At 35.5% G+C, this 18719-nt stretch overlaps 1 protein-coding gene across 1 annotated transcript in view; it reads right to left on the reverse strand.

Annotated features, from left to right (window-relative positions):
* RNF180 (ring finger protein 180) overlaps positions 1 to 18719 on the reverse strand; it is a 150145-nt gene that overhangs the window by 48439 nt on the left and 82987 nt on the right. Inside the window, exons 3-4 of the mRNA XM_077773547.1 lie at positions 14232 to 14457; positions 5472 to 5597 (exon numbers count right to left, since the gene is read on the reverse strand). Coding sequence (XP_077629673.1) covers positions 5472 to 5597; positions 14232 to 14457 — 352 coding nt within the window. The remainder of the gene's footprint in view (positions 1 to 5471; positions 5598 to 14231; positions 14458 to 18719) is intronic.

Here is an 18719-nt window from a genome sequence, read left to right on the forward strand (position 1 = left end):
CATGGGCCTCTCAACCACTCACGGAACCAACTCTGCCCAATGTGCCTACAGCAACCAAAGCTGGTCATTGCAGTTGGCTAGGCTGAAGATAATCGTGGCTCAGACATAACAGGAAGGCACATGCAGCTCACATAAGAGACACTCTTGGAGTGCCTGGCTCTGCTGACCAGGGGGACTTCCACTACAGGGCATCATGGGACCTCTTCTACACAAGACCACTTTCCATATCATGAGACAGGTGAACTACCCAATACACAGAAACAAACACATAGAGTTAGACAAAAGGAGACAGAAGAATATATCCCAAATGAAAGAACAAGATAAAATCACAGTAAAAGAGCTAAATGAAACAGAGATAAGCAATATTTCTGATAAAAAATTAAAAGTAACAGTCATACATTAACAGAAATTTCTGCAAAGACATACAGATGGCCAAAAGAAACATGAAAAGAGAGTATCATTCATTATCAAGGAAAGGCAAAATAAAACTACAATGAGATATCACCTCACACCTGTCAGAATGGCTAAAATCAAATACATAAGAAAAAAGTACTGGTGAGGATATGGAGAAAAAGAAACCCTTTTGCACTGTTGGTGAGAATGTAAACTGCTGCAGCTATTGTGGAGAACAGTATGGAGGTTCCTCAGAAAATTAAAAAATAGAACTCCCCTATGAGCCAGTAACTGTACTACTGGGTATCTACTCCCAAAATATGAAAACACTAATTCAAAGGAATACATGCATCCGTATGTTTATGGCAGCATTATTTACAATAGTCAAATTAGGGAAGCAGCCCAAATGTTCATCAACAGATGAAGATGTGGTTGTTATATTTATACAATGGTATATTATTCTTAAATCTTGCCATTTGCAACAATATGGATGCAGTTAGAGAGTATAATACTAAGTGAAATAAGTCAAAGAAAGACAAATACCATATGATTTCACTCATGTAGAATTTACGAAACATTAGTATAAGCAAAAAAGAGAGAGAGAGACAGACAGACAGACAAGAAACAGACTCTTAATTATAGAGAACTGATGGTTAACAAGAAGGGCAAGGGGTGAGGGGGACAGGTGAAATGGGTGATGGGTATTAAGGGGGGCACTTGTTGAGATAAGCACTAGGTGACAGAATTGCTGAATCACTATATCGTACACCTGGACCTCATATAACACTGTATATTAACTACACTGGAATTAAAATACTTAATAAAAAATTAATGGTCATAGGGGTGCCTGGGTGGCTCAGTTGGTTAAGCCTCCAACTTCAACTTGGGTCATGATCTCACAGTTTGTGGGTTTGAGCCCTGTGTTGGGCTCTTTGCTGACAGCTCAGTGCCTGGGGCCTGCTTTGGATTCTGTGTTTCCCTTTCTCTCTGCCTCTCCCTCACTAACCTCTGTCTCTCTCCCTCTCAAAAATAAATAAACATTAAAAATTTTTTAAAAAATTAATGGTCATAAAAATATTCATTGGACTTGAGACATAAGTGGATAAAATCATTGAGAAAGTATACAGAGACAGGAGATATTAACAAGACCAGTCAGAGCTGATGAGTTCAATAATGAATTAAATAAAATACATACTGTAGGGTATCAATAACAGATTAGTTAATGCAAAAGAATGGATCAGCAGTCTGGAAGACTGGGTACTGGAAAGCAATGAAGCTGAACAGCACAAGAAGGAGAACAGGTTAAAGAAACTATGACATTATCAAGAGTAATAATATTTTCACTATAGGGATCCCATAAGATGAGGAGAGAGAGAAAGAGGAATAAGAAAAAATAGCTGAAAACTTATCAACCGATATCCCAATCTAGACAGCACAGACAGCCCCTAAAAAGATAAACCTACAAAGTCTACACCAAGACACATAGATAATAAAAGTCACAAAAAGTGGGGCACCTGGGTGGCTCAGTCGGTTAAGCATCCGACTTTGGCTCAGGTCATGATCTCATGGTTTGTGGGTTCGAGCCCCGCATTGGGCTCTGTGCTGACAGCTGGCTCAGAGACTGGAGCCTGCCTCATATTGTGTGTCTCCCTCTCTCTCTGAATCTCCCCTGCTCTCTCTCTCTCTCTCAGAAATAAATAAAAAACATTTAAAAAATGACAAAAAGAGAGAATTTTAAAAGTAATAAATGAAAACAGTTATATACAAGGGAAACCCGATACGGCTATGATCTGATTTTTTAGCAAAAACTTTTCAAGCCAAAAGGGGTGGCATGGTATATTCAAAGTGGCAAAGGAAAAAGACCTACAACCAAAACAGAATTGTCAGATTAATATGTTGTACGCCTGAAACTAATATAACATTGTATTTCTATTATACTTAATAAAAAAGCATGGTTTTGGCCAAGAATTAGACAAACAGAGCAACAGAACCAAATAAAGACCTCAGAGAAACCCACATACTTGGAAATTTAATATATGACAGACTAGCAATGTGCATCAGTGGGAAAATGAATTATTTTCAACAAATGGTTGCTAAAAAAATTAAAAAGAAAAAAGGCCAAAGTTATTGAATCCTTACCTACAATATAGCAAAACAAACATACAAAAACCCTCACAAAACTTAGAAAACAATACAAGTCAACCATATGTTTGCACATATAGGAGGATTAGAAGAAACTTAACAGAGACCATGGGGAAGAAGAAGAGGAAAAATAGCGGGGAGAGGGAGGGAGGCAAACCATAAGAGACTCTTGATTGCTAAGAACAAACTAAGGACTGATGGGGGTGGGGGGAGAGGTTGGGGGGTGATGGGCATAGAGGAGGGTACTTGTGGGGATGAGCACTGGGTGTTATATGGAAACCAACTTGACNGGATAGGAGAAGAATTTCATAAGACAGATAATACAGACCAGAAAGATGATGAAGCAAATGCGAAGCCACATTTATTAATGAGATCATAATGGGAAAAGACAAACCACAACTGGGAGATGATAGCTGCTATTCATATTATTAAAAGGAAAAAGAGTCTGCCCCGAAAATGTTTTAACACTTTTAAAAATTTACATGAAAAATACTATCAACAGGAAAATGGACAAAATTTATATAAGGATGTTACAGATGAAAAAACTCAATTGCCAATATGCATATAAAGTTATGTTTTAGTCCTCATTAGTAATGAGGAAACTAAAATTAAAACCCCAATGAGATACCATTTTATACCTATCAGACTGGCAAAATCTCAAGGACTGAAAACACCAAATGTGGTAGACAATGGTGATAATAAGTCAGTACAGGCATTTAGAAAAGTGATTTGGTTTAGGTAATAAAGTTAAAAATGTGCTTTTCTTATGACCCAGAAGTATTCTACCGGCATTTATTCTAGGGCAACTCTTATGCTCCAGTAGACATACTGGAATGAAAAGAATGTTTATAGCAGCTGTTTATAATAACAAAGAACTGACCAACTCTATTGTTTATCAACAGGAGAATGGACAGATTGTGCCATATTCATATAATGGACTGAAATGGATGGATCCAAGAAACACAATGCTGAGTGACAAAGCAAATCCCAAAGAATATATCACTGTTACCACTACAAAGTTAAAAAACAAGCAGAAGTAAATAGGAGTGATTAAATATGCATGTGTGTACTTGTATAAAGAAATAATAATGCAAAATGCAGGGAACACGAAGTAAACAAAAAGGACAGAAGGTGATTCAGGAATACCGACTCCACCTGAGGTTTATCATTAAAATTCTATGCATGGTTTTTCAGGCCTGACCATAAGCAATCACAGATGTTCTACCTGGTGGGCCTCACAGGCCTGCTTTACTGCTTTCTGCTATTTGCTGCCCTTTCACCCTCCCATACGTATACCTTTAGGGATCATAAAACTGCCACTGCCTTTTGTTTGGGGATCCCTTATTCATGAGATGACCTCCACATGTGTGCTCCTCTGCCTGAACCTGGACAGTGCACAGTTCCAAAAGGGAAGATGGAACTGAGGTGGGGAGAATCAGCATTTCCTCCAGTTTAAGACTCCTGTTTCTACCACTGCACCAAGTGATTGAAGGCTTAACTCTTTCCATTTTGGCTGAACCTAACAGCTCAGCTCTTGTTTAGCTCAGCAGACCCTTGAGAGTAATATATTTCTTTTTTTAAATACGTTTATCAAGTTAGGATGTATAAGAGAGCTACTTTGAATGTCCTCTGTAAACACTTTTATCGACTTAAGTTCTGTGGAACTTTTATGGAGAGGGCAAGTATGATGAAACCACAAAGAAGCTAGTGTTTAAATTATAGCTTCAGTATCTCAGGATATAAAAAGGTGAAGGAAATTGTGGGGTTATCAGAAAGTGCTTCATTCTTTTTAAAATCTGTGTGTACAGTAGTATGTAGAATACAAAGGATAGTTTATAAAATAGCCTATGTTTTAAAAATGTCCTTCAACTGTTTTCTTCATTCAGACTACTGTATTTAAAGTTATGTTTGTCCTTAAACTACTTTCTTCATACCTCAGGGATTTCATAAATCAGTTTACTTTTTGCCTCAACCATTCAGGCTCTATTTCTATCTCCTTTTGGTTTATGTCATGGGGTACTGATTTTTTAATTCTTATTGTAGAAGCTCCCTGGCCCCATTCCTTGACGATCAGGGTTCCCCATATCTGGAGCTTTCCAAACAGATCCCATAATATCACAAGTGGTAAACACTAAAAGCACACAGTATTTCATGCTCTGGTCATTGTTTTATGAAAGGAGAAATTATACTTTATGTCTGGTAACCAAATCTCAAAGGTAAACAAGGTATTAGAAATTTCCTTGCCCTTATTTTGCTAGTTCCTTCTACCTGTAGTACCATTAGTTATCATGTAGAATGTGCTTTCCCATTAGCTCATTTGATCCTTACAACTATACTAATTCGATTGCACACATATACATACTCCCTTTTTACATATGAGAGAACAGAAACAAAAGCAGAGGTTATTATGACACCTCTGAGGTCACTCAGGTAGGGAGACCTGAACCCAGAAACTGGTATTCCTATTCTACTGTGTACCCCTGGGACGCTCTGTACACCAAGTCTCTGCTATTTGCTACTTGTCATAAACTTGTGGGACAACCGTAAAATAATAAAACTAAATCAACTTACCTGTGATAATGCATCATTCAGAATCTTTATAAAGAATACCAGGGCTTTTGTCAAATACAGTTTTTATCATATCTTACTTTTGAGATGAATTTCATTCATCTATTAAACATCACATTAAATGTTATTGACAGCAAAGTAACTTTAACGAGCTTTTCTCAAATTTTGCTCTTTCTTACACGGTTTCTATTTTTTTTCATATATATATGTATATATAGAAGCTTTCAGCAAGTAGATACTTGGCAAAATCCTTACTTAAAATTGATCAACGCAGAAATGTTACCACTCACATTTTAGTTAGGAAAAAAATAGCTTTAAAAAGAGACCTCAGACAAAGTTACTAAACTTTTTTGCATTAGTTTTCTTACCTCCAAAAAGATGGAATGCCTTCCTGCAACTTGGGAGGGGCCATTTTGCAGAGCTGGATTTCTGAAAGCTTTGTTTTATTTTCAAATATTCTTTAGTAAAGAATGTTTTTGTGGCATTGTTCAGTTCTAGGGTAAAGCAAAAGAAAACAGTAGTTTTCTACATTAATTTGAGTAAAATGGCAAGAGCATGAAAAATTATTCTCATAATAATTTGATAATAAATTTAGATCTCTTTAAGAGAGAAAACAGAAGTAGAGTTAACTTTTAATTTGAACTCAAGTGAACATAATTCCCCCCAATTCAAATTCGATACAACTTTGATGTGCCTACACATCCAGAATACATCTACTGGGTATTTTCTATGTCAGTTATTATGCCAGAGGCAGCAAAGAGTAAAACCTAGTTCTTGCCCTCCAGAAGGCTCAGACAAAAAGAAAGAAATAGGGGCACCTGGGTAGCTCAGTCAGTTAAGTGACTCTTGGTTTCAACTCAGGTCATAATCTTATGATTTTGTGAGTTCAAGCCCTGCATCGGTCTCTGTGCTGACAGTGCAGAGACTGTTTGGACTCTCTGTCTCCCTCTCTCTCTGCCCCTCCCCAACTTGCACTGTCTCTTTGTCTAAATAAATAAATTTTTTTTAAAAAAAAGATAGAAATAAACAGGTAGAGAAAAAAGGGAAAATGTGTTACAAGTGGAACAAGAGAATAACTAGAGTACAATCCTAGCTCAGGAGAGATGATGAAAAGGAAAAACCTTTTTAGAATTTTTCCTACTTCATAACCGCTTTTGTTCATTCTCTATGTGGTGGTCAGGGATTTACAGAATCAAATGCTGTTGATGTGAGAAAGTTTAAGAAAATGCAGAATCAAATTCTCAACCTTGCAGACTTGGTTATGAGTGAACGAGAAAAAGAAAATATTCATTGGAAGTAAACAGAGACCAATCAGAGAAGAGATGTGATGATATTCACTTTAAATTCTAGAAAGTACTTAAACTATGTCTTATATAAGCCATGGAAAGCAGAAGCACATAGAGAAAAAATGCTCACCTCTAAGGGGAACAATACAAGTTAGGGAAAAAGATAAGCTGCTATTATAGCATGCATTTAGTAGGATATGACTAGTTTTAATCAAAGAAACACAGTTATATAAATCTTAAAACAGTCTCTTCAGACCTCACAGGTTCTCACTCTGGGTAGCTGTAAGGTCAACTAATAAGTGCACGCCCTATAGAATCTGGGGTCTAGAAAAGTTCTGCATGTTGGGAAAAGAGAGGCCAATCAGGAATATCACATCCAGTACCGATGAGTATTTATCTGTGTGTCCTCTGAAAATAAATTAAAACCTCATTTTCATATTCTTTATTTGTAAACTGTTCAAACCTAAAATCTTGCTTAGGAAGTCCCATTTTCCAGCTAAATATGCAGCATGATGACAAAGGCATACAGAACAGGGACAAAACCAAACCAAAAATTCTACATATGATACCGTCGAAATGGAGTTATAGATTTTACAATATCAGAGTCATTATAATTGTATAACTTATGCTGAACTGAGGCTAATATTTAGGAGTTCCTATTTTAATATCTAGGTAACCCATAATTAATGACTTATCCATTTTAATTTAGTAGCTCCATTTAGTATTTGCTACAATGTTTTATATTCATAATTTTTGTACCAGAATAATGGAAGAGTTATTATCATCATCATTTTTAACTCTTCAGGCCCAGGAGAAATCTGCTAGTATTATGACTTTCTCAGGGGAGAGCATTTATCCAAGTTTTTCACCTCAAGCAGTTGTGTTCACTTTATACTTACTGATGTCCTTTAATGACTGGAACACTCAAGAATCATTTCAGTAACTGTTTCATCACTCAAGAATAACTGGTATACCCTCTGCTAGAGGCATTAAAAGACTAAGAAGTGATCTATAAAATTAAAGCCAGTTTACCCATAATATGTACTGAGCTCTTACTATGATCAAGACAAAATGCTAAGTACTTTATGCTGTGTTGATGCATACTATTATTTTGTATGTAAATTACATTTCTAGATTTAGAGAAAGGCTTTTGAAATCCTATGGATAGGGATATATTACTGGATCCTCCAAAGGTTATCATAGCATCCATCCTTGCCTTCAAAGAATTGATAATTCTCTGTCTCCTGTGTGAAGAAAGAAATAGGGTTCCATCTTCCCTGTACACATCATAGCCAATGATGCAGTTTCGTTTACTTTCAAAACTGTCAAAGTCACACATAGACCTCGTTTAAAAAATCCAATGGTAGAAAAGGGAAAAATGAAACAAACAACAAACAAAACGACAATGATCTGTTCCACTCCTTCTTTTTCTACCTCCCCTCCCAATCCCAGTGACTATTTAAGTATTCCTGTTTTTTTTTTTTTTTCCTGGAGATTAACCTCTATAGGAATAAGTCAGTGGTTTTCAAAGCGCTAGCTTTGAAAGAGTTGGTTTGCAAAGTACTAGCAACATGTGAAATGATTTTGGGTGATACTGAATGAAAATGTTTAAGCATTTCAAAGTTACCTATTCAAAGTACATTATTAAAAAAAGTGTACTCGAGCATCAAGCACATAAATTCACAAATACTTTGCTAAGGATGAAGCTAACATAAGTATTTAAGAAAAAAGGTGTGTTGGTATGAGGAAACTACTTAAGAAAAAAATAATTCAGGTGGTACACAGATACAGTAAAAACTGTAAAGGTGGAGCCACAGGCATACAAAATGAGTTTCACCAGGAGAGTTAAGGTCCCTTGCAAATAGCACTTTCTTGCCTCTCTTACACAGGTGCCAAATAAGCGTTGCCTTTTAAGCTCTGAAGATTTTAAGACAGTTGTGTGGGTTATCATTGACACAGTTTGAGGAACACTGCTCTAAATATTATGCTTACTTTGATATTTGTTTCTTATAATAAAAATAATATTTCCACAAATTAAAGCTTGAGAATGACTGCACTAGAAGACAAAATCAGATACTCTTACTGATAAAAAGAATGAGTTTGGATTTCAGGCTCAGTGACTATTCTGTACAAAATAGAGGCATGGATGGACACAATAACAAAACCATTATTAGCATAAGAATTAGCAGACCAGACTTACTGGTAGAGAATAAGAGAAAGGGTGCAATGCTCTTAATAGGGATAATAGACCATGACCAATTATAGACTGTCACAGTAGATAAAAAGAGGAAGTGCGATATTCTTTTGGATGAGCTATCTGTCCTGGATAAAGCTCACCAGGACATGAGAAAATCAGATCAAAGAATAATTCTTCACTGTGCAGGACTGGCCCAAACACTAGGATATTTGTCATCCCTGTCCCTAGTGACTAGATGGCAGTAGCATCCCTCATTTATTGAGACAGCCAAAATATCGCTGGTGAAAACATCATAGGCCTCTTCTGTGCTTAAAATTCTAGATTAGCTTCAATGTCATTTCCTTATTTAGTTAGGGAGTTCTATACATAAGGTAAAGACTTTCCTTTTCCTACTTCTAGTGGAGTTCACTGGGATATCTGCTCATCAGCACCTAGTTCACCCAGGTAAAGGCACAAGAGTAGTGGGAATGGGGGTGTGTGTGGTTAAAATGGAGGTGGAGTTTGAATGGAGGAAAATAGTGGAACAAGAGTGGAAATCATTCTTGCTGAGGTGTGAGTGCATCTGAATGGGGAGAGGGGACAGAAGTGAATGATTTCACAGTAAATAGGATACAATAAGCTCTTGCTTCCTTTGCAATGCCTGGGACACTCCCATCTACTATATAACAATGGATTGGGATCCCAGATCAATGGATACAGCTAGGTCCAGACTTATCCCACTGTTTCCCAAAATGACTTCACCATTATATACTTTAACAAAAATATATATGAATCCCAATTTCTCCATATCCTTAACATTTATTACTATATATTTTTTTTATTGTAGCCATCCTCATGGATGTAAAGTGGTATCATAGTTTTGATCTGCAACTAATAACTAATGATGATGAGCTCTTTTGTGTGTGCTTATTGGCCATTTTTATCTTCTCTGGAGAAGTGTCTATTCAAACTCTTTGCCATTTTGAAATTGGGGTGTCTTTTATTGTTGAGCTCTAAGAATTCTTTGTATATTTTAGATACTAGCTCCTTGTCACATATGAATCCTATAAATATGTTCTTTCATTCTGTGCTTTTCTTTTCACTTTGTTGATAATACCCTTTGAAGCATATAAGCTTTCAACTTTGATAAAGTCTAACCAGTTTATCTAGTTTTCTCTTTGGTTGCGTTTTAGGTGCAACATTTAAGAATCCACTGCCGAGGGGCACCTGGGTGGCTCAGTCGGTTGAGTGTCCGACTTTGGCTCAGGTCATGATCTCATGGTTCATGGGNCACTGCCAAATCCAATTTCAAAAAGTTTTACACCTACGTTTTCATCTAAGTGTTTTATATTCTTACCTCTTACATTTAGGTCTTTGTTCCATTTTAATTAGTGTGTGTGCATGTGTGTGTGTATTTCTGTGTGTGCATAAATATGGTAAGTTATGACTCCAAAGTCACCTTTCTTTTGCATGTGGATATCCAAATGCTACAGGGCCTTGATTTCTTACAATCTTTTACAAGAACAGTGGTATAGTAGTATCAGTTAAATGGTTGTTTTATTGGCGTAAGGGTTGACCCTCTCATACAACCAACCAGAAACCTCTTTACTATTTATTATCCTTAAACATGATTGATGTACTTGTAAGAAGATTTAAGTCTTTTTATATTATTTTTTAACCTCTCAAAATTTTGTCAATCATATCATTTTTAGTTTCTTTCTTGACTACCTTTTATACTATGCTTTTATTGGTTAGAATGCTCTTGGTTGAAACTAACAGAAAATTTACTAAAACTGTTTTAATTAGTAATTTAATATTGAATGGAATAGGAAATCCAAAGGTAGTATGGGCTTCAAAGCTGGCTGACTCAGTGGTTAAACAAAGTTATCAAGACCTTATGTTCTTTTCTTTCCTCAGTTCTGCTCTCAAAAACAAAGGTTTTGTACCAAGCGGGTTCTTCACTCTTTCATAAGATGGCTGCCAAGAGCTATCTCTGTTAAACACTTTCTTGTTTACGTCCAATGGGAGAGAGAATAACTTTTCTATTTCATGTCTTAAGATGAAAGACAAACTTACTTCTCATCTCATTCATCAAAATTGGGCCACCTGCAGACTTGTAAACCAATCAGTGGCAAAGGGAATAGATTACCAGGGAGCCAAGGATGGGGTCTGCTACCCAGGAGCCACCTGGTCTATGTTGGGTGAGTTGAAAATGTGAATAAAACTCAGAGTTATATTAGAAAAGAAGGATGTAATGGGTACTAATTAGCAACCAAAAGTGTGTGCTACCCCTTTTTTCCTATCAATTTTCAACAGTATATCTTCACTTCCCTTAAAAAAATGGATATCCATTCCTTCTACCGTTTCTTCTACTTATCCTTCTCCACTTCCTCTTCCCAACTTCTCATGTGTTAACTACTTTATCAAGATCACATCTAATAGTGCTAATTTAAGTAAAATCGCTTAACTAGTTAATGTTGTATTTCAAGTTTAAAATCATTTTGCTGAGGTATACTCTATGGAATAAAGCTGGGGGAAATGTCATTATTATCTCTATCCACTGGGTTACTATAACAGAATTATGTTAGAACTAACCCTTGAAACACTGGCCAAATATCTTGAGTTCCTTTAGGAAATGACAGCTTTCCCACTCTAACCTTTGACAGTAATTATCCCATTCTGTCTTCAACTGGAGTGGTGACATTAAGTAACTGAGAGGATTCATTCACTTAATAAGTAACTGTCAGGGTTCAGTAAGGTTAACAGAATACTCTAAGACTGTACACTAACTTTTTCGAAGTATCACCAAAAGCATTTGGAGCCAGAAGAGAAAAATAAAATTCATTTACAATAGCAACAACAAAAATATACAGGGAGAAAACTAATAAGAATTGTGCAGAGCCTTTAGGAAGGAAATTGCAGAAATTTATTAAGATGATATACCATAATAACACTCAATATTATATCAATGTCAATTAAAATGAGTTATCCCCAAATAACTTATAATTTTAATTTACTTGTGAATTATTAAAACATACAGTCTAGCATAATTTTAAGAGGTAGAGGGCAAGATAGAAATATGAATGGAAAAAAAAGGTGTAAAGAAACACACACTGTAGTAATTATTATTACTTTTTAAAGAATGACAATTCAACTAGAGCAGGGAAAAAGGATTGTTCAACAAATGATACTGGGATAAATGTCTCAGGATACGGAAAGAAAGTACTCCATTCTTTTTCTTTAAATGTTTGTTTGTTTGTTTGTTTCTTTAGAGAAGGATTTCATGAGTGGGGGAGGAGCAGAGAGAGAGGGAGAGAGAGACAGAGAATCCCAAGCAGGCTCCCTCCTGTCAGCTTGGAGCCCAACGCAGGGCTCAAGATCCCATGAGATCATGACCCGAGCCAAAAACAAGAGTCAGATGCTCAACCAACTGGGTTACCCAGGTGCCCCAAAAGTACTCCAAACTTAAACCACGCATCATACAAGATGCTAAATGAAGTTAAATGTGGGATAGGAGGACAAAATGGAAACCTAAAATACATGTGGATAAAGAGAATGTTTATATAATTCTGTAGTTAATGGGTAAGGCCTTTAATTCCTAACTTTAAAATTAGAGATACAAAAGACCAATGTTGCTACATGAGACTACATAAAAATATAAAAGTTCTGCACATCCATAAAATACAAACATAACTAAAATACAACTGACAATACAGGAAAATGATTTACCGCATATGACAAAAGCTGACAGTAATTTAAAATAATCTTGTTAATAAGAAAAAGATGAACAAACCATAAGAAAAATCAGCAAAGGTCATGGCCAGGGATTTCAAAAGGAAAAAAAGTGCCCTGAATGTGGAGAAAATAAGCCTTTGTATAATACTGCTTGCAATGATGTTTGAGCACAGTTTTGCAACATATACGTAGCTTTAAAACACACAACAACTTTAACTACCAGTTCTACTTGTAGACGTCCCTTGCAAAGAAATACTCAGAGATGTGTGCAAATATTTATCTCCATATAACAGCAATTAAGTAAATTAGAAATAACTAAATGTCCCATAATATTGGTAGCTTAAGTAGATCATGATATAATCACAAGAGTTTTAAGTAAAATCAAGCAGGTTAAAAGCCTTATGTAAAATATAGTCATACTTTTTTTCCTGTAAGAAAAATAATGAAGTACATGTATGTAAAATATTCTGGAAATATACTCACTCAATGTGGTCTTTAAATGTTAGGAGTATAGAGGATTTTGAGCTTAGAATTTTAACTGGATGTTCTAATGTTTCCATAATGAAATTGTATTACTTATATAATTTAACAAGTTATTTCTATAAGAAAACTAGACCATAATGTTTTGGCTACTAGCAATGTCACTTTCCCTAATTTATACTCTGGCATTTCCTGAGCTTTTATCAAAGTATACCAGAAGATATAGTGTCAGGAAACCTGACACGGCACTTGCTCTGAGGATGTTTTTGAGGACACTGCCTACTCCATTTCTCAGTAGGCCCTGGAAGAGAAATCACATAAAAAATTCCTTTTCAAGTGCCAGAAAAACTTTTGCTTATTCTTAAGAAGTGGGATGCTTCTTTTAATGAATCATGAGAATTATTTAATTGTATACTTACTTTTATTTTTCCTTAGGTAGAATATTTAAAACCAAATACTTCACGTAATTACAGTTACTATGTAGGGTCATTGGGTTTATGTATCTGCTCATCCACCCTCACCTGCAGGACATGGAGATAGCATTTTTTCCTGTAATGTGTGGCACACAGTAGTGTGCTCAATAAATATTATCTCTACTTATTTCTATCATTCTTCCCTTTTTCCTTAGCAGTTCTCTATGTTCCACATTCATTAATTTTTCCTCTCTCCATTAGTATGGGTGTTTTCAATGTTTATTTATTTTTGGGAAAGAGAGACACACACAGAGCACAAGCAGGGAAGAGGCAGAGAGATAGGGTGACAGAATCTGAAAGCAGACTCCAGGCTCTGAGCTGTCAGCACAGAGCCTGATGTGGGGCTCAAACTCAAGAAGTGAGAGATCATGACCTGAGCTGAAGTCGGACACTTAATCGACTGAGCCACCCAGGCATGTTATATTTCACCTTCATTGATAATTAGTTAAACAAATCCTTGTTCCAGTTTTACTTCTTCTCATTCAAGAAGAAAAACCTTAAGAACAATAAGGATGTTGAAAAGATAGGGAGTGTGGGGGAAAAGCATATGAGTTTTCCTCAGATATTTAAAGAATTATTCTCTAAGACTCCAGAGGAAATAACAAGGGCCAAAGAATGAGTAGCAGTAAAAGGCAGATATGCGGAATAAATAATCAACAGAGCTATTTCAAGTTGTAATGAAATGTCCTTGACATTGGAAATGTCCAAGAGAAGACTGAACTCATTAGAATATCTTAGAAAAGATCTCAGCATAAAGTAGGGGATTAGACATGAGAACTTCTTTTTTTCCAGAATTCTATGATTTTCATACAGTTCTGTGAGTTGGGCAAACACTGTTTTATAAAGTGGAGAATAAGAAGTCATCCTGTATATTATCTTCAATAATGTTCTCATAATCATTTATAAAGGACCTTAAGAATGAGAACAAAGGTATAGTCAGAATAATCAAGCATCGTGTTAGTGAAAGAGAATAGTTACCTGTCTGGAAAAAGACTCTGGAAATAATTGTCCGGCACAGTGGGCAGGGAGTGCTTGCAGGATTGTCTTTGGCAAGAGTCCGTAAGCAGGGCTCACAGAATATGTGGTGGCAAGGGTAACACATGTATGGGTTGAAATAAACATCCAGACACACTGCACAGATGTAACTTTCCTTTTCTTCTGCATATTCATTGTCATCATCTGTACTCATCTCATTATTCAAAGTCTGTAAAACAGAAGCAAAAATAATTTCTGTTAGTTCACTATGAGACTGGTTTCCTTGAGGAAAAGAGATTGCCTTTACATTTTGTTAAAATGAATAAAAATATTTATGAGAAGCACATAATATCTCTTTCTGTGACATATTTCAAGTGACAGGGAGGCTATCTGGCAAAATGACAAGAAACTCAAAACACACATGAAAAATCCAGAAGTCTTAATTCTTCTTTTTAAAAAGTATTTTTAGCATTTTTATATAATGCCAAATGGTAAAATATACCCAAACATGTTGAAGTAACCGGTATCTCTATTTAACCAGTACCAGTTAAATAAGTGTCAGGTATACCATTCCCAGGACTAGAGATTCCCCAGTGATCCCACTCCCACCACAGCAAATGAGGGGATTGTCACAAGGTTATGGAGCCCTACATGGGCATCTGCATGAGATAAAAAGGGCAAGAGGATATCATACTTCATACCCAGACCATGCAGGCATTATCTACTCTATACTTTGTCCCTTCGTGGACCTCAAGGCCAAGAAACGGCCAAAGCCTAACATATGTCAGGAAATGGGCAAGACAAAGAGGCTTGTGACAACTGGGGATCAACCTGATAGCTGATTCCCTCCTCCCAAAAAGAATAATTAAGAAAGAGGTAGTGAGGAAAGAGGCGGCTCAGAGGTTAGCAGCATGAGGCCCGGTAACAGATTGCCTGTTACTTAGCCTCACAATTTCCCCATATGTGAGGATGATGTGAGGATTAAATTAGATAATCCACTAGATAAGGAGCATTCTGTGAAATCCTATGTAACATAAACAAAGTTTAATACAGAGAGGATATGAAGTAAATGTCTCTCACCAAAAGAAATCTTGGACCTATGATTTGAACAGTAATAAAGAAAATCTGTAGGAAAGGCAATAGAATCCATAATTTTTTGCTCATTTTTGATACATGAATATTCTCTCCTAAACTTAAAAGATAGTTGCAAAATGGAAGGTATAAGTAAATGATTAGTACTGAATTGGGTACCCCAGATAAAAACATCTATGGACCTAGATGCTGACTTACCTAAATTTTATTTCATAGTGCCAGCTTATTCTGCTTGCATTAGACTCTCAGGACTGTGCCTTGAGATTTGAACTAATTAACCTTGAAGAAACCCATGGCATAAAAAAAAACAACATCATTTATGGAATCTCTTAAAGCATTTTAAATTGTGACCCAGATATTTGTGCAGAATTTTATTTCTATAAAGTACTTTATACATACAACAAAAGTAACTAGACTTCATTAAAATACACAAGGAAATAAAATCTTTGCTCTTTAAAAAGACAGTAATATTTTGAAAATAAACTTGATATAAGTTTGAAAATAGAAAATGAGGCTGGAACTCTTCCTCTATTATTTGAGCTAAGTGAATCAATCCTCAAAACAGAAATAACATATATTGTAAAATTCATGATGTTTTAAGGAGTTAAAAAGGTTTAAGAGTTTTCATTAATCCAGAAAAGTGCACATATCTAGTAATAATTCTGTTATACAAAAAGAAAAACAAAGTACCTCAAGGATAGAATTCCAGTGGGTATATCTCCAAATTGCAGAGATGTAAGGTTGTTTAACAGTAGTAAATTTGGATGAATAGTTACATTTTTTAAGTTTTTATTTACATTCCAGTTCATTGAAGTTATATTTTAAGAATTAATTACTCATTATTAGATCACTGCCAAAATAAAAAGAGGTTTTTAATAGGTATGTCTATGAACTCATCTTCACCTCCTCAATATTTCAACTGTCATAGATGAAGACCCCAGAAATGCTTATCAGAAATGTAGGGAAGGGAACAGGAAAGACAGCTGGCTAGTTAAGAACCGAAATCCTTTCTGGAATAAGGTATGCCATTAGCAAATAATCTAAAACTGTACACTAGGCTAAACCAGTTGGCAGGATCAAGATTTTTAAAACGTCTCCATAGGTAGCTGGGTTGAAATCAAGCTTGAATTTGACAGATACATAGAAATTCCTAACTAAAGACTCCAAAATAAACTGCAAGCCTGTAAGGCGAATAAAATTTATCTAAAGCAATTTATGTGAAGAAAAGCTAGGGATTTTATTGGATCTTAACTGACTTAATGAAGCTCAGTGTATGATGTAGTTACTTAGAAAGCAAATCAAACTTGAAGTGCAGTATGGTATTGGTTTATGCATCTCTCACTGTACTTTAAGGAACACAGAGAAATGAGTTATCCATAGAAACACCAAAGGCCAGGGCAACATGAGTTCTGAAACCACTTCCTAGGAAGTACGGTTAAAAGATGGAGGCTATTCATTCAGAAAAATATTAAGAGGAGATGAGATAAACAAGCACTTGTATGAGAGAGATCCTAATTTTCCTCTGTGTAGTTTTTATGATTAGATCCAAAAACAAATGGATGTTAAGAGACAACAGACAGTAAAAGAAATACCTATTTATAAACCCAAATGACACGAACACAGCGTAAAATGTCCATTCTTACACAGTACATTTGCCATGAAGCTAAACATTTATCTTATGCTCACCATGAAATACTTTGGAACTTAGAAATAAGACAATTAAAGTCGTACATGTTAACTAATTTCCTTAACACAAAACCCCTATGAAGCAGGTACCATTACTGTCATCATCTTTTAGAATAAAGAAAACTAAGAAATTGAGAGCTCACTAACTCAAACTCTAGGGATGAGGCTAGGATTTGAATGCAACCAGTATATGGATCTGGGGCAGCACTCTTCACTATCACACTCTTAAGTGAGTTAGTGTACTTCAAAACATCCTAGCAAATAATAAATGTGAACTGGTGATGATTATCATGTAGGTTAAAAGAAAAAGACAAATTTATATAGGATCTACAGGGAAGTAAAATTTCAAGGATTGTTCTCAAAATTAGCAAATGAGTATAACAAGTGCCCGAAGTACAACTACTTTTGACCCATAGAAACTGCCCTACGATGAACAAACACATTTAGTCTCTCACACTCCTTTCTAGGGGCTTCCAGTCTCAGAAGAGGAGAAAATAAAATGAATATAATAAGTTATATTATTAATAAATAATATAAAGCAATAAGCTTCAAAAATCAGTCAAAATTAGCATAAAAATGAACAGACCAAGAGTTTTTATTGGGAATAATAACAACAAGCAGCAGTGCCATTGGGCTCATTTACAATACTGTGGTTACTGCTCTATTTGGCCGCATTCCTCTAACTTACTATTTTTTAATAAGTGCTAGTAGGGCAGTGAATAGGAGCAAGACTCCAGAGCCTATTTGGGCTTTGACACTATTGCCTGTGTGACCTTATGCAAATTACTTAACTCCCTGGTGTATTATTTTTCTCATTTGTAAGGTAGAGATACTAAAAGTACTTAGCTCACAGTTGTNTATATTTAATAATATCTATTATATTTGGCTTTTTTTTAAAAAAGTGGTTTTATGTTAACAGATATTTTGTACCGAAAATAGACAATCCCCTTATCTTCTTACACACACACACACACACACACACACACACACACACACACACACAGTTTAACCTTTTGGTACCATAATTATGGTACATTTTTAAAGTTAATAAACAATACTGATACATTACTGTTAACTGAAGTCCATAGTTTATATTAGGGTTCATTCTTGGTTTTGTACATTCTACGGATTTTAACAAATGGATAGTGTCAGGTATCCACAATTGCAGTATCATATAGATTAGTTTCACTGCCCTAAAAATCCCCTGTGTTCCACTTATTCATCCCTTTTACTTCTTCCCCAACCCGTGTCAACTACCGAGCTGTCTATATATAGTTTTCCTTCTCCAGAATGTCATAGGATGTGATCTTTTCAAACTAGCTTCTTTCACCTATCAACATGCATTCGTTTCCTTCTAATTGTTCTTGAAGTTACTCCAGATCTCTAATAATGAGAACTGCTCTTTATTCTATATCAGTTTATTCCTTGGCCTTTGAAAAAACAAGTTGCTTCATTTTCTAAATAAATACAAACTGCCTTCCAACCTTAGATATACCTGAAATGTTGTGGTCCACTCAAGTTATGCAGTCTTATTTTCCAGCAGTGTTACATATTTATTCTTTTTTAAAAATATATTTTTATAATTCTATTTTCTTTAAAAGTATGAGTTGACATTAGTAATTTTATTTTACCTAAAACTGTCCCCAAGGAAGCAATGAATATAATGATAGTAAGTTAAAATTTTTACCTAATTTGTGTGTGTGTGTGTGTGTA

The sequence above is a fragment of the Crocuta crocuta genome, unplaced genomic scaffold, assembly GCF_008692635.1.
Source record: "Crocuta crocuta isolate KB4526 unplaced genomic scaffold, BGI_CrCroc_1.0 scaffold383, whole genome shotgun sequence".
Taxonomy (NCBI): domain Eukaryota; kingdom Metazoa; phylum Chordata; class Mammalia; order Carnivora; family Hyaenidae; genus Crocuta; species Crocuta crocuta.